Below are 27280 nucleotides of genomic sequence, written 5' to 3'. Positions count from 1 at the left end.
TCGCGGTCTGTGAGTTCGAGCCCCGCGTCAGGCTCTGGGCTGATGGCTCGGAGCCTGGAGCCTGTTTCTGATTCTGTGTCTCCCTCTCTCTCTGCCCCTCCCCCGTTCATGCTCTGTCTCTCTCTGTCCCAAAAATAAAAAATAAAAAAAAAAAAAAAGTTGAAAAAAAAAAAAAAAAAAAAGGTCCAAAACAAAGCACTGTAAATTTTCACTGGTTTGAAATAGCTTTGAGAGAGTTTTGAAAGACGTTGTATATGTAATCTGTCCCCTCCAAGAAAAAAAAAAAAAACCCTGTTGTTTTGTTTTTTCAGGTGTAAATTAATTATTTGAAAGCAATTGAACAATGGAGCCAGACATCATTCGAATGTACTCTTCATCCCCACCACCACTAGACAATGGAGCCGAGGATGATGATGATGATGAATTTGGGGAATTTGGTGGGTTTTCAGAAGTTAGCCCTTCTGGTGTAGGATTTGTTGACTTTGATACACCAGATTATACTCGTCCCAAGGAAGAGTTTGTACCTTCAAACCATTTTATGCCAATTCATGATTTCTCAGAAAATGTAGATAGCCTTACTAGCTTTAAATCCATTAAGAATGGTAATGATAAAGACATCACTGCTGAACTTTCTTCTCCTGTGAAAGGACAGTCTGACGTTTTACTTTCTACCACCAGCAAAGAAATAATTTCATCTAAAACTTTAGATACTTCCATTGATGGCATAGAAAGTCCAGGAGATTTAAATACTATAGTGAAGCAGAGACAGAATGTTGGAACACCTGAAAGTTTCTCTCCAGGAGATTTTAGAACTGATATGAATGTTGTTCATCAAAACAAGCAGTTAGAGAGCTGCAATGGTGAAAAGCCTCCTTGTCTGGAGATTCTAACAAACGGGTTTGCAGTATTGGAAACTGTAAATCCTCAGGGAACAGATGATCTGGACACCGAAGCCGATTCAAAAGGACGAAAGCCTCTTAGCACTCATAGTACTGACTATAACTTAGACTGTGCACCTAGTCCTGCTGAGGAATTTGCAGATTTTGCTACATTTTCCAAAAAGGAAAGGATACAACTAGAAGATACAGGATGTGCAGTTTTAAATGATAGAGAAGCATTAACCATTCAGGAAAATAATAAAATTAATAGAGTCAGTGAACTGAGTTCTGTAAAAGCACTGTCTTTGGGTAGAAGCTTTGACGATAAAGGAGACATTGATGGAGAGGATCAGGTTTGTGTTTCAGAAATAAGCATAATGAGTACCAGAGGTTTCAGTACTGAAAAACAAGGCCTTCCAACATTGCAACAGGATGAATTTTTAAAATCAGTTCAATCAAAGCCTTGGAGTTTGGCAGACTCAGCTGATAATTCAGAAGCCAGTATGAGAGAATGTAAAACTGAGGAAAAACTTGATTTGTTTACTTCTAAGTGTGCTGACCTATGCATGGATTCTATTAAAACTTCTGATGCTGATGATGAAGTTGGTTCTTCCAAAGAAGAAAGTAAAAAGTTTACCGATTCCCAAAGCCCCAGCATTGATCCTACAGAAGAAAATGTTCTGGATGATTCTTTAAGTGTAAAAAATGGTGACAGTAGTAATGACTTTGTGACTTGCAATGATACTAACGAGGATGATTTTGGTGACTTCGGCACAGCCAGTGGCACAACTCCACCTTTTGTTACTGGTACCCAAGATTCAATGAGCGATATCACTTTCGAAGAGTCCTCAGAGCACTTTCCACATTTTAGTGAACCAGGTGATGACTTTGGAGAATTTGGGGATACAAATGCTGTTTCTTGCCAAGATGAAATTCTATTTACTGAGTCCGACCTAAAACAGACTTCTGATAGTTTATCAGAGGAATGTAAGTTGGTGGGAAAGTCTTCTGGGACAGGCACTGATACTGTTTCAAAACTGGAAATTGAGCAAGAAGGTGAATTTGGAGATTTTGATTCTGTGCCAAATATTCGAGAGGACCGCAGTGCTTTTCAAGACTCTGATGATTTTGCGGACTTCAGTTCAGCTGGGCCTAGCCAAGTTGTAGATTGGAATGCCTTTGAGGATGGACAGAAAGATAGTTGCTCTTGGGCTACTTTTGGAGACCAGCAGGCTGCTGAATCTCACCATCGAAAGGAAGCCTGGCAGTCACATAGGACAGATGAAAAGATTGATACTCCAGGAACCCCCAAAATGCACAATGTCCCTTTAGCAACTTCCAAAGGAGCAGTTGCTGGTGGCCATTTACAGGAAACAGCCACTTCAGTTCAGGTATTTACTGGTTTTCTCTATTTTGTATAATATACTAATTGCCGTGGAGGCAATTCAGCTTTTCAAAAAGTATTTTTAAATTGGGTACCTGTTGAAGGAGTCTCTTATGATACATAATGCTTGCTTGATTTGTGGATTACATTTTTCACAACGCTTTGGTAAACTTTAAATGGACAGTCCTACAATAAGTAATGTTTGGTGAGGTTTTTCTTTATTTCAATGAGTTTAATATTTACAGAAACTCAGCAGCTTGATTTTTTGATTAACATAAATATCACTTACGTAAAAATTCATTAATTAGCTAACTAGTCCAGTGAATCCTTCAGTTTCTACCTTTACAGTGATTTTAGAAGAAAGTTAAACTCAGATTTAGTAGATGTTTTTTTAACTTTCAGAAAATAATGTCTCTTAATTTTGTCCATCAAAGACCTAGGAAATTGAAGTACAGTTTTGAGTGTGGCAGAGAGCAAGCAGAATTTGAAACCTCAACCTGAGCTGAAGGCTATAGGGAACTGAAGGATAGAAAAAGAATTTGAGCAAAGCAGATTTGGACTTCATAATTTGACAGCCACTAAAGACCTGGGATGAGGGTACGAGAAGACTAGAACTGTATTTAGTTGCTTATAATTTCTTGCAAATGTACATTTACGTTTACACTTATTGGGGAATAAGTGTGTCAGGGAGAATATTTTTACCCGCCAGGGCCTGTACTTTATCCTTTTCTGTTCCAGACTCCTTCAGAGAAGATTCACTGAGATTTATCTTGACCTAAAGTAGCCCCTAGAGACGCAGCTTAATATCCAGGTTATTCCCCGGTCCTGAGTTGTACCCTGTGCTAAACCTAACCTTTCCTCAATCCCGGAGGTATCGGAAAGAAAACTCCCCAGAAAATCACTGCTTTATATTGACAACTGTTTCAGGGAACACTTGTCCTACCAGCTTCTTTTAGAGATACTGAGAATAAAATTCCCCAAACTCTTCCAGTTATCTTTTGCCAAGCAAACCATTTTCAATTGGAAATATTTCCAAAGTCTGAGTGTCAGCTGAAATGGTTATACATCATTGCTTTGATATGTGAAAATACTGTTATGGTATTACCAGGTGGTGTGCATAGCTAATTACTTTTCATTTGACTTTGAGTGTCTGAATAGCTTAATTTGCTAATTTGGTTTGTATATGGTTTGGCTAATGTATATTTTTCCTGTTGATTAATTTATTATGGAAGTAGAAGCTTGCAAGGAGTGAACTAATTATATAATGCAAAGCCAAGACTGTTGATTTTGACCTAATCCTTTCCCTGTTGAGTTTCATCTTACTGTAAGGTGACACTGGTATTGAATGATCTTTAATTTATAGCCTTAGAACTTTTAACATCATCAGATAATGAATTTTAAAGTATGACCAGTTCAAAAAGGACCTTTTTGTTACACAAGTTGATTGAAGTTATTTGTAATTTGACAACTGGACATAAGAGGTAGTAAAGTATATGAGCTTTATATAATCTTACAGATCTGAGTTTGAATCTTGACTCGGCCTCTTATAAGCTTTATGATTTTGGACAAGTTACTTCTGAGTTCAGTTGTTTATAAAAAGATCATACCTACTTCATTGGACTTCTGTGAAGATAAAATGACAATAAATTTTAAAGTGAGTGAAAAAATCCACTGAAAAATAAGAATTCTATAGTATGATTCTATTTTGTGAAAATAGAGCAAAAACCATGTGGATGTGGCAAGATACATTAAGACTTCCTGAGATTTGTTTGGCTTGGTCCTCAGACTTTTATTTTTGCTGAATGGGTTTGGAAAATGAGCAGAACTTGGAGATGGATTTTGGAAAGAAGAAATTGTTGAAAGGGGCTAAAAGATAAGTTTTAGAAGGAAGTTGAGGTAAGGAAATGGGTAAGGCATGCTGAGTAAGTGACTGAGTTGGAAATGATTTTTATTCTTATCCTGCTGTTGTGATCCAGGCTTGTGGCCCGCAGTTTCTTCCTTTTGCAGAATCTGCTGGGAAAAGTACATTAAGCCCCCTAGGAGAGGATTAGATTTACTGATATTTTTCTTAAAATGTTTCTCCTACTTGTTAAGTGTTGGGGACAGCACAGAAATCTTCACATATTAATGACAGTGAACATTAGGGTTTTAGTGGTTAAACTTAAAATGATTTATTCCTGTTCAGTCTTAACATGGATGCAACAATTCTGCCTTAAACAGAGTGCCTTCAAGTGGTTTTGTCCAAATTCTGCTTTGACAGAATGTTGTGAGTCTTTTAGGATTCATAGCTCGGTTAATTCAATTAAAGAAACATGGGGAACAATTCTTGGTTTTGAGAAATGAGACGAATGGTGTAGTTGTCATTTCAGATTTCTTCTTTTCACTGTGACATTGTCTGGGTCTCTATTTTTTAATACTTTCCTTTTTTTGGGCTACCAAAAGGATATCTTCATATTCTGATAAAATATATCTTCCTTGAGTCAAGAGACCATCAGTTGTTACAGCTGTATTGTAATAATTTGCTACTTAGGGAAAAGTCAACCAAGAAGAAATCTTTCAAACTTATAAAATGTTCTTAGTCAAACTAATTCTCAAATGTGGATCTGGTCGCCTCAGAGGATTGAAGCCTTGATGTAAAGTCATGCATGACTATTTACTGAGAATTATTCTTCCCTTTCAGTGACTATTTTTTTCTGAGAACCCAGAGCTCAGTATATTTCATTTTCTTGTTAACATTCTTACACATCGTAGAGGAAAACAAGTAGTGGTATCTCTGTTGTACAAATTGGAAAGAGGTCCAAACTATTATTTGCTTTCTGGGCTAAAATTCAAAACAAAACAAAATGATGATTAAAAAAAAAAAAAAAAAGTCCTCCTTACTTTCAAAGGAGTCCTTTTTTTCCAAAAGACCATCTCATATATTGTTCTAACAGTTTTTTTTTTAACCTGTTAATGTTCCAGAAAGGAAAGTTGATTGAAATAGCCAAGATTACTTTCTCTTAGATGTATGGTAAAGGAGGTAATATTATAAGTACAACATTTAACTCTGAGGTTTTGGTAAAATTTTTAAAATATTGCTGTGGATGTTATTTGAGAATTTAGGTAATTGATAATTTCTATATTAAGTAGCTATAGAAAAGGAAATTATGAGTAATTGTTTCTTATTAGCCATCTACTTGATTATGCTACTGGGAAAATGTTACTAGATGATTTCTTCTGAGAGGCTTAAAAATTAAGTGTCACAAAAAGAAGGAAGAGAATTATGAATACTTTTAAAGTAAAATAAGCCAAATTGTTGGTGGGGTGCCTGGGTGGCACAGTTGGTTGAGCACCCGACTCTTGATTTTGGCTCAGGTAATGATCCTAGTAGGGTCATGGGATCGAGCTCCACATCAGGTTCCATGCTGAGTGTGGAGCCTGCTTGGGATTCTCTCCCTCTCTCTCTGTCCCTGTCCCTGTCCCCTGCTTACTCGCTTGCTCTTTAAAAACTAAAAAAAAAAAAAAAACAAAAAAAAAACCTGCTAAATAATAAATAAACCGTTTGTTTGCTGGGAAGTCAGCATTCTCAAACTGACTCTAATTCTACATTTTCACCTTTGTTTATTTAATCATCTGCCTAAGATTTGTGCAGGTTTTCCTTTCTGTAGATGAACACCTGAACTTATTACTGAAAACAGAAGTAAGCAACCAAATAAATTAAGTGGTCAAAAGGTACAAACTTCCAGTTACAAAATAAGTCCTGGGGATGTAATGTACAGCAGGGTGACTATAGTTAATAATACTGTATTGTATATTTGAAAATCTCTAAGAAAATTGATTGTAACAGTTCTCACAAGAAAAGAAAAATTTGTAACTGTATGGGATGGCTATTAACTAGACTTATTGTGGTGATCATTTTGCAATATATACATTTCGTATCATGTCATACACCTGAAACTAATATTTCTTGTGTTATTTTTCCCTCAGAAAAATTGACATTCTGGTGTTTAATTCCAAAATAGGTGGAAATACTTGGTTAGATTTATGCACAAATTGTGCAGAAAGGCCAAACCATCTTTTTAGAGCATGGTGAATATTACAGTTGTTCACTCTTCTTATATAGCTTGAAATTGGGAATTGATAAAGTGTACAAGTGTCGATTGTACTTGATATCTTACTTAATATTTAATAATGGCAAGGCATAAGGTGACCTCTTAAATGGAAGATTAAATTACCCAGTGGATTTTATGTTTCTTCCAAACTTCCACTTCAGGGGCGCCTGGGTGGCTCAGTCGGTTGAGCGTCCAACTTCGGCTCAGGTCATGATCTCACAGCTCATGAGTTCGAGCCCCGCGTCAGGCTGTCCGCAGACAGCTCAGAGCCTGAAGCCTGCTTCAGATTCTGTGCCTCCCTCTCTCTGCCCCAACCCACTTGCATTCTATCTCTCTCTCAAAAACCAACATTAAAAAAAAAAAAAAATTTAAACTTCAACTTCAGAGCAAGATCTAATGCTTATCAACGTTAAAACTGTTAATCAACTTTTGTTCCTAAGGAAGAAAACTAACTAGAAATATGTTGAAGGAACTTTAGGAATTAACCTTAAATACAAGATGCTTTTAAGAAGGTCTGCATGTGAATGGCATAAGACCCAGAGTCTAGGATCCTAGGTGCTGGTCTTACCCTTTGGAAAACTGAATATTTTCAGTATACTTCTTATACTCCAGTAGAGTTGTTTATAAAATAGGGGTGTATTTGGGGTTCTCCAGAAAAACAGAACCAGGAGGATGGATGGCTGGATGGACAGACAGATGGATGGGCTTGGGGGAGGGAGAGAGAAAGAGACTAATAAGGGATTGGCTCTTGTGTTTATGGAGGCAGAGAAGTACCAACTACAGTCCTCAAGCTGTCTTCATTTGATTGCATGAGGCCCATTCATATTAGAGAAGACAATCTGCCTTACCCAGGTTACCAATTCAGATGTTAATCTCATCCAGAAACACCTGCACACACATACCCAGAACAGTGTTTGACCAGTTGTCTGGGCACATGGCCCAGTCAAGTTGACACATAACATTAATAAGAGGGAGTGCCATTTGTCCCTGTGTAGCATTCAGGATTTAGGGGAGATTTATAACATATTTGTGACTGGGACCTACCAGTTGGTAAACTCTGCATTTAATAATGTGACTTGTTTGCATCAGTGAATAAAATGCAACGGCTACTTATATACCTTTACCCTAAACATGGAGATACGACAGACCTGAGAATGAGTATAAGTGAATTCATACATAATGCTTTGCCCCCATTGATGAATTAAACCATTGGATAGCTGAGCATTTGTGCTTTCCCAGAAATCATACCTGGTTTGAAAAAGTAATAATTGTTACTATAGAGACATTCAAGGTAATAAAGGACCCTGATAGGAAAACAAATATATGAAAAGGAGAAAATTGGGAAAGATAAAAGCCAGTGTACCTTTTGAGAGCAATATAGCCAGGGCCACATATGACTTTTATGTGACTTACCCATAAAAGATATTTAAAATTCTATTTTATAACTTGGTATAAAGATGAATATATTAATATTAGCTATTAAAACATTTTCATGAATCCCTAAAGTTATTGTGGGCCTTAGGCCTTGGCCCTGGGTACATACAGTGAGTGCTTAAAAGCAATGCTCTGGGGTTATACTGCCAGATTCAGATCTAGGTTTCAACACTAATTTGTATTAGTCACTTTCTTGAACCTTAGATTTAGAGAACAATAATAGTACTTATTTAAAATGCCTTACTCTGAAAGTAAAATAAAATTGTACATGTCAATGTGTTTACCACGTTGTCTTGCACATAAGTGTTCAATAAATATTGTTACTGAAAAATCTCAGAAATGAACTTCTTGGAAAATGGTCTGTAAAGGTGCAAGAGATAGTGATGCCAACTGCATTTTTTGGTGAATGGCAGAAAGTATTGGAGGCAAATGAGAATTTGTGTGAGAGTATCTCTAGTTCTGGCTGCTGCTTGGGGGCTAGTTTCTGTTCTCAGAATAGTTTTGACAGATTAGGAACTCTTCTGAGTACCATGCTCTTCTCCTTTGTCTTAGTGCTGGACATGAATAGAGAAAAGCCTTGAATAGCATTTGACTTTCAACCCTACGTTTATCAGAGCCCCCAGTTCTTAAAACGTGTAATGGCCAGACGTGAGGCTGTTCACCAGGCTGAGAGTTTGCTACATGTGTGAATTGAGAGGCATGCGTATTCAGCTAACCACCAGTTTTCTAATTCCACATTCAAGAGAGAACTGATGACTGTTTTTCCTCTTTGGCTTTGAAGTTAAAAGCATTTAAAAGGCAATAATTGAGGGTCGCTTGTGTGGCTCAGTCTGTTAAGTGTCCATCTCTTGATTTCGGCTCAGGTCATGATCTCACAGTCGTAATGTGGAGCCTGACGTGGGGCTTGAACTTAAGTGTGGAGCTTGCTTGGGATTCTCTCTCCCTTTTTCTGTCGGCTCCTCCCCCACTCGCTCGATCACTCAAATAAAAATTGGAAAAAAAAAAGGTGTTTATTTTTAAGAGAGAGAGACATAGCTTGAGCGGGAGAGGGGGAGAAAGGGAGACAGAATCTGAAGCAGGCTCCAGGCTCTGAGCGGTCAGCACAGAGCCCAACATGGGGCTCGAACTCATGAACCAGGAGATGGTGACTTAAGCCAAAGTTGGACGCTTAATTGACTGAGCCACCCAGGTGCCCCAATGAACATTTTTTAATCCCAACTTCTTAAAAAGATAAAAGTCAGGTAATTGATGTGAATGTTATTTTATTTAGTTTGCTATACAGCTACTATTGTAACCTCAGCTAACTAGTATGCTAAATGTGTGGGCACTTGTTACCTTCTCATTAATTTACAGTGCATCACTCTTTAGCAAAAATTTATAATTTGCTTTGTTAAAAACTATGAATTATATAGATGAAATAATTGCTTTAAGTGTGGTCATCACCTCAGCAGTTAACAGTTGAATCTCTTACCTAATGGCTACAAACGTTTGAAAGACCACAAAAAGTGGGTAAAAGCATGATTTGGTGAAAAGAGACTTTGGAGTCAGACTTGGGATCAAATCCTTGCTGTGTACCATACCAACATGAGACTGTGGTTAATTAATCTCCATGAGCTTTAGTTTCATCTATAATGTGGAAACCGTAATACTTACCTTTCAGGATTTGTTTTTTGTTTTTTTAAAGATTAGTAAAGTAACATGTAAGTAGTAAACATAGTACCTAGAATATAAAGGCATTTGGTTATTTATACTTGTTACAATTATATAAATATATCCAATGTATGTACAAAAATGATTTAGATGGCTTATAATATCTACTTTCATAAGTAGAACAAACATGCCCCCTGCAGTCTTAAATAAGGGTGAAGTGCTTTTTTTTTTTTTATTTTTAAGTGCACACTGACTTAGCTAACATTTTTATATCCACTATATGCACGAACCTAAGTACTGGAGATTCGAAATGAGACATAGTCCCCCCCCTCAAAGCTCCTATAATTTTTAGAAATTGAACTTCGAACTGCTTTGATGGCAACATAATCTAGTGTTTAAGAGCACAGACTCTGAAACTGTACCTCCTAGATTAGGATTCAGCATGTAATATTCATCTGACTGTGGGCAAATTAACCTCTTAGTGCTCCGTTTTTCTCATCTAGACAATGGGGATAAGATTACTGTTACTTCCCTCTGATGGTTCATCTGTTCTTCTGTGAGCTAATATTCATAAAGCATTTAGAATGACGCCTGGCATGTGATAAGCACTGCATCAGCATTAAATGAAAAAACACACTGTATCAAGGTTTTGCTGTTTGTGACGGTTTCAGAGGACATCTTTTGATCTTTCACTTTCTTGAACTAGGCTGTACTGATATTGTTTGCTTTCCATATGCTGCCTTATCTGCTGAGGGAAACTAGAGCATAGCCAGTCTGACTTTACCACTAATTCCAAATAATAAAATATAATATTTTAGAATTTTACATCTAATACAAGTCCACATGTACTGTAATGTGTTAATAAACATTACTGTTACATTCACATCTTTTTTTGAGTCAGTCTGCTCCAAGGAGTTCAAAACTGTGTAGTATCCCCATTTAATCAAAACTAGGAGTAGCTTGCCTCTTATGGCTGGATACAATCTATATAGAAACAAGAATTCTTATTAGGTAGAGTAATATAAAGTTATTTTTTACTCTTACACAGTAGAATAAATCCAAGTTAAATAATATTTCACTTTAGTGACCCTAGTGTTGATTTGATATTAATTTTATTACTGATTTGGTTTAAGGCTATTGTATGTATTAAACTATCCATGGCTAATAGTATTGAGGAAAAAATTTATATAGATATTACAACAGTTAAAATTAATAATTAAAACAAAAACTTTTACCAATATCACAGTTTTCATATATAACTTTTATCTTGTGCTCATATGTCTCAAATATCTCAATTTTTTTTTTTTAATTTACTGTGTGATTACAGTCTTTTAGAAAATCTGTTTCTTGAAAGAAACCTTTCTGTTTGGTCACAAGAGAGACTGTTGTGGTGGGTTGTTTAATTTCTCTTTTGAGCATTATGTTAGCTATGTTCTTAAACCTGTTCTACTTACCAAGTTCCTTGGACTATGTTCCATTACATTTTGAATTTGTAACTTTATTGTGCTTCTTGGGAAGTAAAACACTCAAACACCCCCAACGTGTGATTTGCACACTTTGCATTTTATAGTGTGATCAAGATTTGAGTCACAAATGCCAAAATGTCAAGCAAAATGTTTACCAATTTCCAAAGTTTAAAATCCACAAGGAGTAGCAGTAACACGTTCTATTTATAAAAGTGGTTCTTAATGATAGACGTTTTTAAATTGGTACTTATTTTCCAATTAAGTTGGAGGATCTTGGAGAAGGTGCAAAAATTTGTATTTTCTTGTTATAATGTAGAAATTGATAGTCTGAGACAAATATTTTCTTAATGATTTAGAATGCCAAGTAGTAGTAGAGCAACATCGCTAGTGAGCTTTGAATCTAGTTTTGATATTTACTTTATTCCTTGGTAGGCACTCTGTTTCTGGATATCATCTGTACAATAACAATAGTAGTAAGAAAAAGTTACCACTTCTTGACCACACACTGGGTACCAAGTATTTAATCCTGTAACTTGTCACCCACCCTGTGAGGTTGCCCCTGATATCTCCAGTTTATAAATCCAGAAGCGGAGTCTCAGCCTCTTGCGTCCACAGTCCTCCACTAAAGTATTATAGTTACATCAGCCATTTACTTACTGGAATTGACTAGTAGCAAATGAAATTTGGCATTTATTACTGTGAACAAAATATTAGTATGGAACTCTTTCTAGAGGATTCCCTCCTGACTAGTCTCATAGTTGGAAATAGTCTGATAGTTGGAAATCGATGTACTTTTAAAGCAAAATGTCAGAGGAAATTCAATTTTCGTCAAAATCTTTAATTCTGTTAGCTGCTTTCTTGTTAAATTGTTAGAGTTCCTCCTTGTGGTGGGTGGTGCTTTTCAATTAGTGGGTTCTGATTATTTGAATCTTTGTTATTTACTGCCATACCACAGGTATCTGCAAACTATGGCCTGTTCTATGTGGCCGCCTGTTCTGGTAAATAAAGTTTCATTGGAACACACCACACTTACTTGTTTATGGCTGGTGCAAAGCTGAAACTATTTACTATCTGGCCCTGTATAGAAAAAAATTCTGACCCTTGCTCTACTTCATTCAACAAAATATTTGAAGCAATCGAATGTAATATCTAACCTTAAAGACAAATGGAACTGTCTTTTAAATTTCCCATGTAATTTATACTCTGTATGAGAGGGGGAAGATGTAAAAACTTTAATGTTCACATACATTCCACTCATTTTAAGAATTTGCTCACTGTTGTACCTAAGACTTGGTAGTTAGATGTAATATTGCCCAAATGACTGAATGTATTTTGGGGTCATTGCTTCTTTTGACAAATATTTTTTCTTTCCCATGAAAAGGATAACAAAGAGGATACGAGAGAGATTCAATTTTAATTTACAGAGAAGTAAAATATGGTCATATGTGAGTTTTTGTTTACCTTGTCTGCCCAGAAGGAGCCTGTGCTCATCATGTTTCCAATTAGATGGTTATCTGATCCCTTTAAAAGTAATGTCTGTCCATTCCCTCTGTTGAAGCAAGTAAGTGCCGGTCCCCTTGACACACTCAAGTTTCACGAGCCTTGGGATCTTGAGTCTACTCTTTACTGTAGGTTTCATAATTGATACTGAGAACCTTTTCCCATATCACACACATGAATATAATGAAGGTGTTAGAATAACTTTTGTAGAGATAGCAGAAGAGTACCCTGAGACTAATTATGCATTGTTAAGTTTTTGCTCTGATACTGCTTCCAAAAGAGATTTTTGGATTGGAAAATCTGTTTGGAAGATATTTTCCATTTGTTTTTCATTTTCCTGTTTGCTGACTGTGCTAAACAACAGAAATCAAGCGTTAACTTGTCTTTGTTACTTGGCAGGAAATACCACCATGATGTGGCACTTTCTTGTATACTCGATAGCATTTCAGTAGTACACTCCCGACAGTCTTTAACAGTTTGTATTCCTATTTGATGTTTAAGCGGTAAATTGAGTTAAGTTGAAAATATTTTACATGTGTCTGAGTTACACTTAGGATAGTGGGGATAAATGTTAGTTACTGTGGGCTGCACATGTAGAATAACCTAGTAGTACCCCTAAAAAGTGTAAGTTAATATAAATTCAGCAAATTTTAATTAAAGAAAATACTTCAAAATGCCAGTGTTCTCAGTAAAAATACTCTAGGGAATATCCATTCTTGGAAGAAAGGCAGTGTTCTATTCAAAAATACACCTGTATACACCATAGAAGAGTAAAGAAGTAGGATTTTTAAAAGATAACACAGATCATCAAAATGAAAAATGAGCTATTGCTTTTTTAGTAAAAATAAGACATTCTTTCCTACTTTGTTCTTTTAGCAGAGATATTTCTAAAAGTGTTTTAAAATTCAAATGTTTTTATGTTCAAGAAAAAAGTTCTCTTCAACTATGATAGCATAATACTTTTCACAAACCTTCAATTTAATTGTTCCTAAATCTAGAGTACATGGGTGGTAGTAGGGAACATCCCGTGATAGAATATGAATGCCGCCTGCTTTTATGAATGTTGCTGTTTGGTTTTGGTTTTGCTTTGGGTAGATAATTCACACTTTGCGATTGCTTTCTCATTATACAATTGAGTAGTTAATTTCTTCTTTGTGAATTTTTTAATAGGCTAATAAATAAGGTAATGTTTGCAAAGTACCAGCTATGTTGCTTGGCATATAACTACATTTACTTGTCGCCACTGTATCACCATGAGTATTTAAAGTGATCATTTAGAGCATCTGTTCTGCAAGTAGTTATGCTCCTTTGACTTAGTGCTTCCTGTACCTGACTGATAGTGAACCTCCCTCTCCTGTAGTAGTGGACAGGGTGTGGGGTCAGAGGTGTGTGTGTGTATGTGTGTTGATGATGATAAAACTAAAATCATTAAAATTAGAGAAATTAAACTTTTGGGGGGGTTGTTTTGATGCAGACAGCTTTACTAAACCGCCTGGAGCGAATTTTCGAAGCATGTTTTCCTTCAATATTTATCCCTGATACTGAAGAAGAAGTTACTTCCCTGAAGCACTTGCTGGAAACAAGCACCTTCCCAATAAAAACAAGAGAGGCCTTAGCTGAAAGTGGGTAAGTAGTAGACAGTTTTTAGATAGCATGTATGTTCCTTAGTTTTAACCTTATAAATTAGAACAACAGTTACCTTAAAACATCAGGGTTCTAAAATGTTCTTGTAACATTGTGTTGAAGTTTAAAAAATCATATTGTGCTGAAACAAAACAAAAAAAACCTCCCTATTCCATTCTTGAACGCTTTTTCAAATATTTCTAAATCCTTACTCTCCTCAGTCGATTTTATGTATTATCTTTTGACTTCTGAGTATGATAAGTGTGAATTTAGACTTTACATGTGCTCTTCTCCTCCCTTCATCTTCCCTGTATGACTTACATCATAGTTTTTTGTTAAGTTGATATTTGGTATTTTCATTATTTTAATCATGTGAATAGTGTTCACTGCTAAGCCACTGTTTCCATTATAGTAAGCTTCTTCTTGGACTTAATAGTTGTCTCTCTTTTTCATTTACTCAGTCTTTTCCTACCCTCCAGGTTATGATCAAACCTGTCAGGCTAGCCATTCCATTTTTTTTTTTTTTTCCCCTGAGCCTTCCACCATTCTATCCCAATTTGGGATGGATTCAATCTAGGCTTCTTAAACATGGTATCTTGGGATTGCCATTCACTTAGAGCCCATATTGGTGGGGCACATCCTCTGATAGCCTCCTGAGAAATAAAGGTACATGGGTAGTAAAATTTTTATTCTACCCTTATGTTAAATTTATAATTTAGGATTTTTTTGTTGTGGGTATTCTGAAATTTCACAATGAAGTATCTTGATATGAGTCTTTATTAATTGGACTGAACACTAGGTATATGACCTTTCAATCTGGAGGCTTCTGTCCTTCAGTATTGGGCAGTTCTCTTGAATTGACAATTACCAATATAATACCAATACAGTTACTTTCCCTCCATTGTTTTCTTTCTGGAACTCCTATTAATTATTAGATGTTAGAGGAGCTAGATTGATTATCTAATTTTAATTTCAAAGTTATTATACTGGACTTTTGCATCTCATTACTCCACCTCTGAACATATTCTCTCCCTCTACAAGTCCCTCCTTCATCCCTCTTTGTGACCTCAAAGTTTGTGGTGCAAAGTTTTAGTTATCTCTTAATTTTTTTTTAAATATGGAGATTATGATTTGCTTCTTGGTTTTTTGGGGGTGATTTCTGAGAATGGGACAAAAAGGTTTATGCTTTACCATCTTAAAACTGTTTAGATGTGTTATTTAAAAATACGCTAGTTGTACAGATAGTTCATACTCTTAGACCCAGAAATCTCTCCAAGAGATTCATTTTGGGAAATAACACAACTCTACAACAAAATACACTGTAAAATACAGGAAGATAATTTGCCTTACTAACAATAGGAGATAAACAGTGAAAATAACTTATTTAAACTATAAGGTTGTGGTCAAATAATGATGCATGTGTCTAACAGAATGTTACATGACCATTGGAAAAGGTATACATGTAGATGAGGAAATGCTTAAAATCTGAAAAAAGAATACAAAATTATGTATTTGCTGTAATTGCAGTTATGTGTTTGTGGATCAAGACTCAAAGAGAAAGCATATTAAATAGCTATAGTAATATGGTGGAATGCTGAATGATTTCTTTCCTCCTCTTAAATATTAAATATTTTTGTTTTAAGGGGTGCCTGGTTGGCTCAGTCAGTTAAGCGTCTGACTTCCGCTCATGATGTCATAGTTTGTGAGTTTGAGCCCCATGTCAGGCACTGTGCTGACAGCTCACAGCCTGGAGCCGGCTTTAGATTCTCTGTCTCCCTCTCCCTCTGCCCCTCTCCTGCTCGTGCTCTGTCTCTCAAAAATAAATAAACGTTAAAAAAAAAAAAAAAAAAAGTGGGGCGCCTGGGTGGCGCAGTCGGTTAAGCGTCCGACTTCAGCCAGGTCACGATCTCACGGTCCGTGAGTTCGAGCCCCGCGTCAGGCTCTGGGCTGATGGCTCGGAGCCTGGAGCCTGTTTCCGATTCTGTGTCTCCCTTTCTCTCTGCCCCTCCCCCGTTCATGCTCTGTCTCTCTCTGTCCCAAAAATAAATAAAAAACGTTGAAAAAAAAAAAAAAAAAAAAAAGTTTGGTGCTCCTGGGTGGCTCAGTCAGTTAAGCATCAGACTTCAGCTCAAGTCATGATCTCACAGTTTGTGAGTTAAAGCCCCATGTCGGGCTCTGTGCTGACAGCTCAGAGCCTGGAGCTGGCTTCAGATTCTGTGTCTCCCTTTCTCTCTGCTCCTCCCCCACTTGTGCTCTCTGTGTTTCAAAAATAAATGTTAAAAAAAACATAAAATTAAAAAAAATTTTTTACAATTGAAAAAACATACAGGCTAAATTTTGGTTGATTACTGACATATTGTTTCAAATGAGTTTAGCTTAGCTACTAGCTACTTTAATGACTATAAGTGGTGGCCGTTGATTTTATTCAGAAAATAGCTGTATACTCATGTTAAACACAAGATTAACTGGAATGTATAATATTTCACAGTCACATTAAAACTAGGATTCATGGTGAAAGCTATTGAGTAACCCATTGTTGATGGCTTCATCATGACCTTTGCAGGGAACTGCTGGATGTGTGGACCGAGCTACAGGACATCCACGATGCACATGGCTTGAGATATCAGTGGGGTGGCTCCCATAGCAACAAGAAGCTTTTGTGCTCCTTGGGAATAGACACCCGAAACATTGTGAGTTTTGTTAGTACCTTGGAAAATCCGTTAGTGGACCTATGGGTGTTTTTAAATTCTGTTACACTTTTGTTCAAGCTGTGATAAGCTAGTTCCTCAGAAAAATAAATGTTAGTTGGCTTAAATGCTCATGTATTTTGAATATGCCAGCTCTTAAACATAAATGCATCTAAATTTTTCTCCAGTCAATATTTCTTACTTTTAGAAAAGGTTGTTTGTAATGTTTTTCATTAACTATAAAATAAAGGAATTGTAGTAACAGATCCAAAATACAAGCCCATATGGGCAACTTAACAATTTCTTCTATTTATATTTCACAATGTATGCAATAACATGTTAACTGTTTCGGTGTATGACATCTCATTCTCTGAATATACATTCTTTTTCTCTAACACACATGTGTAGCTCTTCACGGGTAACAAGAAGCAGCCTGTTATAGTGCCCATGTATGCAGCAGGATTGGTAAGTACAAAATGTCCCTGTACCTATTTATCATTGCTGCATTCATTCTATAAAATTATCTTACGTGGCATGATGTGGAAAGTATATTTTAAGGGGTGTTTAGTGTGGGAACATTAAGGGAATAAGTATTAATATCCTTTTTCATCTCATCCCTTCAAGTCTTGATTTAAGGACATCTTGCTGTATTAATTAAAGACACTGTTTTGTTTTAGATTGAAGATTATCTTTATCCTAGTAATATAGTGCTCATAACTCTTTGTAAAATGTACCTTTAGAGGTCTTGCTTTTTCTTCTTTCCTTTTTGTTTTTCTTCCTAAATTTGCTTTTAAAAAGTGGAAGCTGAAGTATTTGAAGGCGTAGATAGCATTTGTTGTAACCCAGTTGTGATCAGTTTTAAATCATGCACTATTGAAGCTATGGATGGATGTGTCTAAAACCTTGGGAATACCAAATGATAGTAATTGAAAATGGGCCAGGACCCATAATCGGTCCTCGGTTTTTCCATTAATTTTTTTAAATATGTTGAATTTTGTTTTTTCAGATATGCCAGGTAGTCCAGGATAACTGAGGAATTTTCTTTCTGTACCTTCTCAAGACTCAGTCACACTTTGAAGTTTGATGTGTTTGTGTTTTTTGGTGTGTCTTTGAGTTATTGGTGAATTAAATTCTTTCACCAATAACTTTTGAAAACAAGGAAAAATGTTTAAGAAAGAAAAATATAGCTTGGTATGGAATTTATACAACCTTATGTGCATGCAAAAATGAATTTGCTGTGAAATTTGACTTTTTAATATACAAAACTTTTCCATGAATAAGGCCTAATTATTGATTTGAATTGGAATGTTTTACTTCGTTTTGTTTTTGTAGTTTTGTGGAATTAGACAAAAACCTGTGCTTGAATCTTTTTATCAGTTTCTCTCCTTTACAAATGTAACTTGCCTTGTATTTTCAAAACACCTTGATTATCCCTATACTGTTTGCTGTTGTGGGTAAATACAATCCAGGACATACTCTAACCTTTGGTTATTTGCATTTCTTTTTTCCTCAAGGAGTAGCATTCTAGAGGTGGTTGGTGTTACTGTCACATACTGAGGTAGAAACTATGAATTTAATTTGTAGGAGTTTTCATTCAGCACATTGGGGGTGGTAACCTACTTAATCCTTATGTGTAGGCTCAGGCATGAGCCAGTTCTTTAAATTTTGTGAGGAATTAGGGATATTCTTGCTTTATTTTTGTGCCTTAATTACAATCTTTATTAGCAATAATGCTACCATTTTTATAAGCTTTTAATACCAAAGCTGATTTAGTGAATACATCTTTCCTCCTCCATCTTTATGATGCCTTATGTTTAGAAACATTCTTTTTCATATCTGGTTTCAGATTTTAATTATACCTGAATTTTTCCCCTGGTGCTTTACACAGATAAGGTGTTCAGTATCTTTTGGTCTCATTGGAAGCAATAGTACCTTAAGTGGTCAGTTAAGTCACTGGTTCTCAGACCTTAATATGCATCAGAATTGGGGCACCTGGGTGGCTCTGTCGGTTGAGCATCCAACTTCAGGGTGGGTATAATCTCACAGTTTGTGAGTTTGAGCTGTGCATCGGGCTCGCTGCTGTCAGTGCAGAGCCTGAGCCCACTTTGGATCCTCAGCCCAAGGATGTGTTTGTGTTTTTGGATTCCTTCAGATCCTCTGCCCCCCTCTCTTTCTGCCCCTCCCCTGCTCTCACTCTCTCAAAAATAAAACATTAAAAAAATACTTTATAAAAAACATGCATCAGAATTGCTTGGAAGATGTGTTAAAACAATGCTGGGCACCACTGAGTTTCTTATTCAGTAGGGGTGGGGTTACGTATCTGACGAGTTCCCAGGTGATGCAAAAACTACTGATTGGGGACCACTTTGAGGACCACTGATTTAAGTGATAGTTGACATTAGAAAAGTTGGCTAAGGTTGGTAATTGTTTGCTGAATGCATGGTCTCCTTACATAAGGGCACACTAGAAAGTGTGCAGAATGTATATGCTGATGAGTCAGACCACGAATTTATTTTCATTCAAGCTTTGGAGGAAAGCCTTTTATAAAATATCATCGTTAAGAATGGAATTTGTGTGGGGCACTTGGGTGGTTAGCGTCTGACTCTTAATTTCGGCTCAGGTCATGAATTCATGGTTCTCAGGATTGAGCCCTTGGTGGGGCTCTGCTCTGACAGCATGGAACCTGCTTGGGATATATATTCTCATTCTCTCTCTCTCTCTCTCTCTCTCAGGTCATGAATTCATGGTTCTCAGGATTGAGCCCTTGGTGGGGCTCTGCTCTGACAGCATGGAACCTGCTTGGGATATATATTCTCATTCTCTCTCTCTCTCTCTCTCTCTCTCTCTCTCTCTCTCACACACACACACACACACACACACACACACACAAAATAAACTTTAAAAAAAAAAAAAAAGATTGCATCTGTAAATTGCTTTAGCATGTACCCTATCTTTTTTTAAGTTTATTTTGAGAAAGTGTGAGAGAGAACGAGCAGGAGAGTGTCAGAGAAGAGAGGTGGGGAGAGAGAATCCCAAGCAGGCTCTGCACTGTCAGCTCAGAGCGCAGCACAGGGCTCAAACTCAGGAACCGTGAGATCATGATCTGAGCCAAAACCAAGAGTCAGACACTTAACCAGCTAAGCCACCCAGGTGCCCCAGCATATACCCTGTTACACGAAAAGAGGAGAGATTGTCCTGAAAACTTGTTTTTAGAAATTTACAAATTCTTATAAAAAAAGAGGGGGGGTTGGATTTTACAGATTCTAGCCTTACAAAGCTGTCTTAGCAGTTTTGATATTTTTCCCCCAGTAAAGGGGGACTTTTGTGTGGTCTGGTTGATAAATATTAAGAGTTTATCAAGTGTTATTTTAAAATGTGTTAAAACTTTTTGGCAGGCCATTAACCTGGATGATTACCCATTATTAGTAGTGTTTGGTAGAGTATTGATGCAAACTGCTGATTTTTTTTTTCCTTCTTTATTTCTGCCTCCATCCTCAGTGCCTTCGTTTCTTACTCAAAAAGTGTGTTAGATTTTTAACACACGTAGTGGAACATGTAAGATGTTTTCCCCTCTGAAATGGCTGTTTCTCTACTATGCCAATTCAAGGAACTAAGTATGAAAGCTCCCATCCTCTAGTGGTGATAGGCTCAAATACTAAACATACATTGAAGCATGTAGACCCCATCACATTAGATGATGTGTTTTAGGTGTGCAAAATGGTTCGATTCTAATCTAGCTGCATTTCAGGGACGAGAGAAGCAGAGAACTTCTATGCTGCTCCATCATCTTGGCCCTTCCAAGAGTGCCACTCTCTAGATGGTGTGTTTTAGAATTCTCACTTCTCGAAGCACCACCATGGTGTAATGGGTACAAAGGATGTCCTTTTCTGTTTCAGTGTCTGAAACGTCACAAAAGTGTTGGATTCTTAGGGCCTGCATACTATATACTGTTGTGCTTGCCTCTTCCCCACCCCTGGCATTCCAAATTGCTTATGCTTTTGTATAACAGTGATAACTAGGCACTTTAAAACAAATCTGATTTAAAATACAAGGTCTTGGTTCAAAAGTTTGGATTCCAAAGGTACTATTGTAAAACATTTTCCACTACAGTGCTATAAAATTTTCTCTAAACAAAATTTAACAGTAGTTCCTTTTTGTCTTTAGCACTTTCCAAATGACTTGGGTTTTTACTTTGTGCTACATTGATTTTTCTCATGAAGTTTGAGTTGATTCCTCCCCCTCCCCATTAATGGCTAATATGCCTTTTTCAGGGTATGTTAGAACCCACCAAGGAACCATTGAAACCACTATCTGCTGCAGAAAAAATCGCTTCCATTGGTCAGACAAACACCATGTCACCAGAAATGAACACATGTACATCTGACCAATTTCAGGTAAAAATATCTGTGTATTGATACATTTATGCATGTATACACACATACGTCCAGAGTGTTTCCCTTAAGTATAAATTTTAGTTTAAAATATGTAAAAATTTTGACTTCATGATGGACATGATTTTGAGTACTTATTAACATCCCTTGGAATACAATTAACAAACTATCTTTAATTTTTAAAAAAGGCACACTTGAGCACTAGCTGGTTATGTGTAAGTCCTTTAAACCTATCTAGGCCCTAGTTTCTTTACCTATAAAATGAAGACTTTGTGAAGCAGGCATCTCTAAAAACCCCTTACAGCTTGAACATTGTATGATCATAATTACTGACATACCAATCTGGTAAGTGCTGATTTTCAAAAAAATTGGGAAATGCTACATTGACACCGACTCTTCAAATCTGCTATTGTGTGTTTTTCCTGAAACCTGCAAATTTTATTAAGTAATAAAATTAAGTGTTTATTGCATCAAAAACTGTTGTTTTGAGAGTTTGAATAAAAGTTATTTAAGTTGAAAATAATGTGGCCTTTTACAAAACATTCCAGATTCAGAAGAAAAGAAAGCAGTCTTTCTTATCCTTTACCTCCTTGGCATCATTAAGCACAAATTTTTTTCAGTCTAATATAGTTAATATCAGAGCCTTCCCCCTCACTTTTTTATCTGTGGAAAAATTTGCTTACTCCTCCCACATCGTTAGAAACTGAGTGCTGGTTAAACATTTTTTTTTTTTTTTTTTTTTTAGAAGATTAATATTTTTAAGTGAACATTACCATTTCTAAAACATTCTTGCCATGTTTTTTTTTTTGTTTTTTTTTTTTTTTAACCTTAAATATCATCTTTTACCTTAAATAACATCTTTGTGTTATATCTAACACAAAAGTGTATTTGGACAGCTTTTCCCAAAGTGTGTGTTTCGTTGAACACTAACCCCCAGAGATGCTCTACTAAAGAAGGGTTCCAGGGGGAAGTAAGTTTGGAAAATTTTTCATACATACCCAATAACCACCTTGAAGATTCTCAACACACATATTAAGGTCTCTGGAGTATCCTGCAATAAATAACCCTATTTAATTTTAATTATTTCTTAAATTTACTTGGCCACAGGGACCAAGGGAAAAGGAGTCATAACACCCATTGAACTAGAATTTTGAAGAATATACTGTAGAAAACAGTAACATAAAGCAAAGTCCTACCCTTTCAGCTGTGTTTCAAGGAACATCTGATATTATGGCTGTGTACCACTGTGGTTTATACTTAGCATAGCTTAAACATCCCTTTGAAGCCACTTCATTACTAGCACTGAAATAGTGGGCAAGGAGGCCTGAAACATAAAATGCCTGGCCTTATTGATGGTTGGCAACAGGCAAAGTGGTTTGGGCAAATTTGTCTCTGTAGGTAGAATCTGTCCTTAGTTCTCTTCCTTTAATTGTCCTTACGTTGTTCTCTGGCTCTTAGCTTCCTTCTCAGGCCTGCCCTACATAAGCAGATCCCAAAATTACTTCTCCCATAGCACATTCCCACTTCTGCCTTAAGGCAACATTTTTATTCCTACAGTGTGAGGTATTAGGAAACTAACTTGAACTACCTGGTTCAGACTACGTGGCACATTTACTTAAAATGAAGCCATTCTTACTTGAGGCCACTTGTTGCTCGTTTTGCCTGCTGCCTCCTCCTCCTCCTCTTCTCCATCCAGCCACTTCTCTGTGTTGCACCCCATAAACTATTGCTTATTTTATCAGAGTTAGCTGTCACTTGTCATTTTTGCCCCTAGTTGGTTTAGTTGATCTTACATATTATATTCTAGTCACCCCTCATACTTACCATCTTTCTTGTAGAATTCAATTATAAATGACTATAAGTCTTAGATGACTTAATAAAAAACATGTATGTTAATTTAATGGAACTTTTAATGGAAACTAAAGTGTATTAATTTAATGGAGGTTAATCAGGGCTCCATGATAGGTGTTTAGCTGCTGCTGTGTCTATACATATGCATACACCCATATATATATTTATAATCCAAGGACTGCTGTCCCCCTTTCTAGTCAAGTATAGAAGTTCTCAGCAGCATTTAAGCACATCTAACTTCTTTGCTAGAAGATGGAACTTGGTCTCTTGCTAATTATGTAAAAAAAAAAAAAAACAAACAAAAAACTCTTTTTAATCACATGCTTTTACTCTGTTTAGTGCATACATCTCTTTATTTAAAAAATACACATAAATATTAAGTACCTTTTTTGGGGTTTGTGATCCTCATTAGCTTAAGTTTTTAGGCTTTTTGGGAGCCAATGAAAATATCATCTCCCAATCGAAGTTGTTCAAATTTCTTTTTTTTTTTTTTTTTTAATGCTTATTTTTGAGAGAGATGGAGACACAATCTGAAGCAGGCTGTAAGGCTCTGAGCTGTCAGCACAGAGCCCAGTGTGGGGCTCAAACCCACGAACCACGAGATCATGACCTGAGCTGAAGTCAGATGCTTAACCGACTGAGCCATCCAGTTGCCCCTCAAATTTGTTTCTGAATCAAGCCTGAATTAAGCCTCTGTAGGCCTTCATTCTACATGAAGCATGTCAGCATACAGACACTCAAACTGAAGACTTCATACACGTATCAGAAGGCACCTCAGCACACCTTCTTCACTAAATTATATGATCTTTGCTTGGCTCCATACTCCTGAATATTTTAAATATTTTAGAAACATCTAAAGTACATTGTAAGATTCTCTTTATATAAAACAATATTTCTTACCAATATTCTCTGGCAGGCAGTGTGTGTATTATTTTTACTTTACATTTTGGCCATGCTGTAATACTGTTACATCTTTCCACTAGTCATGATATCCAGAGGAAACAGCCATAGCCTTTAGTACTAGAAGTTCAACAAAATGTGTCAGGAAAGATCTGTTTAATACCTTTTTTTTTTTTTTTTTTTTTTTTTTGGTCAACTATACACCATACCTTCCTTTTATGTTTTTTTATTGGCATCATCACTAACAGTGACTTCCAAACTTACCAACATTGTATAATTCTCATTACGACTGCCTGCTTTCTGATCTGGGTCAATCTGGGTACCCATTGGATTTTTATTGTTCCAAATTAGTTTATACCATTGTATCTCTTGTTTAGGAGGTTAATGACTTATTTAACAACTGTTCCTGGTGTTTTTTTCTAGGATACTTTTACCTGAAAAAAACAGCTTGTGGGCAAAAGGCAATAATGACACTTTTGTTGTTTTGTTTTTTTTTTTTAAATCTTTATTCAGTGAATGTCAAGGTCACATCATTCATGGTGCCATTACTAATTCCCCTATTACTTAGCAAGATCAGTACATTAACCACACTTTATCCACTGCTAATTCGAGTCAGCTCTCTGGCTAGCAGTTATCTAGCTAGTCACTACTAGAAGATTTCCTCTTAGGCTTCTGGATGTGGCTATTTCATTTATGAATTAGAATTTTATTTTTTTAATTTTTTTTAAGTTTATTTTTTAAGAGAGAGTACAAACAGGGGAGGGGCGAGAGAGAAGGAAAGAGAATCCCAAGCAGGCTGTGCACGGTCAGCACAGAGCCCAATATGGGGCTTGAACTCATGAACTGCGAGATCAAGAGTCAGACGCTTAACCGACTGAGCCATCCAGGTGCACTGTGAATCAGAATTTTAAAGTTAGAAGAAAGAAAAAAAAAATTGTGTAGCACTGTGCTCTTTTTACATTAAGAGAATATATTTGGAAAGGCTAAATGATGTACCCAAAATCATACATCAGTGGTACAGCTGGGACTAGAACCCAAGTCTCTGGTTTCTAGTTCCCATTGTTTTTTTTTGGGGGGGGGGGGGGGTGGCGGGGGGGTTGCTCTTTTTTTCTTAATCAGTATTCTTTGTCTTTATTAACGAATGACATCCATCTACATAGAAAATCCCAATGAATTTATAAAAACATAGTAATACCAATAAGTGAATTTAGCAAAATTTCAGGCTGTAAGATCAATATATAGAAATGAACTATATTTCTATATATACTAAAAACAAGTGATTAGGAACAGAAATAAAAAAACATGCTATTACCAAAGCAACAAAACCATGAAATAAGGATAAATCTAAAGGTACTTAATTTTTTTTGTTTAATTTGAAGTTTTTACTTAAGTTCCATTTAGTTAACATATAATGTTTTTGCTCTTTTTATTACCTTTCTTAGTGTTTAGTGTCTACAGTAATCATACCTCATTGCTTAAGTTTGTTTTAAAATGCTTCATTCAGTGCTTTCTCTTTAAGAAGTCTTCCTTGGCAATGCCATTAGTTAGCTTATAATTGCCAACGTGTCCTGTTTTACTTCTGTCTTATTTCCACTAAATGTTGAGCCATGTTTTAGCACCTCATTGTTATAATATTGGCTGTGTCTTCAAAATGACCTATATCTGGATGAGAATCTAAAATGCCTAGCAAATCATTGAAATATTTCTAAGCAACCAGTTACTTGACATCATTTAGATAAAACATGTTGATGAAAGAGCTTTGCTCCATTTAACCAGAAATTTTGTTATTGCATAAACTTGAGTATTGTCCATCCAGTCACTATTCAATAGGACTAAAGGTTTCAATGATCTCTAAGTAAAATAGTTGAATCTGTTGGAATACTTACAGCTTTTTGATGGTTTCTGAGATCAGCTAAAGATCTTTTCTAAATGTTTCACTCTTGCAGGTAGGTTATAAACTAGATTTTCACCAGCATTATTAATTTTATTTGAAAGAATTAAAGATTCACAAGAAGTTGCAAAGATAGTATAGAGGAGATGCTTTGTACCCTTCACCAGTTTCTCCCCCTAATTACATCTTAGTAATTATAGTATAATATCAAAACCAGGAATGACTTGATTTCAATGTGTGTGTATAGTTCTGTGCCATTTTATCACATGGATAGATACGTGTAACCACCACTGCAATCAAGATACAGAACTCTTCTGTCACCATAAAGAATTCTTTAATAGCCCTCCCCACCCCCAACTATCCCTAACCCCTGGCAACTACTAATATTAGCATTTTGCTTTGTTTATACCTCCCTCCTAAATCTCCAGACCTGCTTTAGGGAAGACTAAATGCTTATAGTAACATGCTTATCATTGGTATCCCAATTATCAAGACAATTGTATTATAATATCATGGAATTAGACTTTCAAAAATAACCAGTTCATGCTCCTTTCCTACAAGGAACAAGTCTTTACACAGAAAAAAAAAAAATGAGTATAAAGTTGTAATAATATCTACCTTACAATAAAGCATAGTGGTAAGCACTACCAAAAAAAGAGACAGCAACATGTTGGTATCAAGAGTCTTCTAGAACACAGGTTATTTCAGTAACTGTTGTCAATACCACCCCAAAAATAAAAGAAGAAAAGAATCCCAATTTTTTTCTTGTTAAGACTATTCTTAAAGCAATGATCATTTTTAAAATATTTTGTACCACCTTCCATCTCACATGTACTATTTGCTCAATTTATGTGTTTGACAATTAACAAAATCTTAAAACCTAGAATATGCAAACGAGCTCTGAGTATACTTTTAAGTACATTATTTTTAAAATTAAATTCTGATACTGATTATAAGTGATTTCTAAGTTAGAGAAGTTGATTTAATTTTTTTTATTTTAAACGTAGTTCCTATTTACTGGCCCATAATTTTCTTTGTAGTTTGGGCAATTGTAAAGAACCAGAGCTCTTGGACTCTAAACTTTCTCATTTTATATATAAAGAGACCAGTTAAATTAAACCACACGTGATCATACAACTAGTTAATTAGCAGTTACTCGGTCTTGGATGATGCAAATCTCCTCCTTTTCAGTATGGTACCTTCTCTATTGCATTAGACCATCTACTGAGAAATTTTAAGTGGCCAGTCATTTAATATTAAGTAGATCACTCCAGTGAAAAAAGTCAGTGATTTTTTTTTAATATTTGTATTATAATCTAGCCAGTAGTTTTCAACTGTAACTTGAGAATAGATTGAAATCTTGACATAGAATCAGTCCATAAGTATGTTTGAAAATATAAAAGTAATTCCATTTCTCAGTTTTTCTTAATATCAATAAGCTCTACTGTTTGTCAGTTTTTCAATTTGTTTGTGTTCATATTTTTAGATAATCTTCCGAAACTGTAAATTATCCCAGTTTTGTCTTTAGGTTCTT

General features: G+C 35.9%; 1 protein-coding gene across 5 annotated transcripts in view; it reads left to right on the top strand.

Annotated features, from left to right (window-relative positions):
- The window catches only part of AFTPH (aftiphilin), a 66678-nt gene that overhangs the window by 26622 nt on the left and 12776 nt on the right, over nucleotides 1-27280 (top strand). For all 5 annotated transcript variants that reach the window (XR_009601884.2, XM_060604578.2, XM_060604557.2 and 2 more), the window contains 5 exons: nucleotides 312-2269; nucleotides 13878-14029; nucleotides 16590-16716; nucleotides 17122-17178; nucleotides 20985-21107. Coding sequence is in view for 4 of the 5 variants with exons in the window: in XM_060604578.2 (XP_060460561.1) it covers nucleotides 344-2269; nucleotides 13878-14029; nucleotides 16590-16716; nucleotides 17122-17178; nucleotides 20985-21107 (2385 nt within the window). In the remaining variant the exon portion in view is untranslated. The remainder of the gene's footprint in view (nucleotides 1-311; nucleotides 2270-13877; nucleotides 14030-16589; nucleotides 16717-17121; nucleotides 17179-20984; nucleotides 21108-27280) is intronic.

The sequence above is a fragment of the Panthera onca genome, chromosome A3 (genome assembly GCF_046562875.1).
Source record: "Panthera onca isolate mPanOnc1 chromosome A3, mPanOnc1 haplotype 2, whole genome shotgun sequence".
Taxonomy (NCBI): domain Eukaryota; kingdom Metazoa; phylum Chordata; class Mammalia; order Carnivora; family Felidae; genus Panthera; species Panthera onca.
The sequence above is the reverse complement of the archived record's forward strand: the minus strand, read 5'-3'. Positions and strand labels throughout refer to the sequence as shown.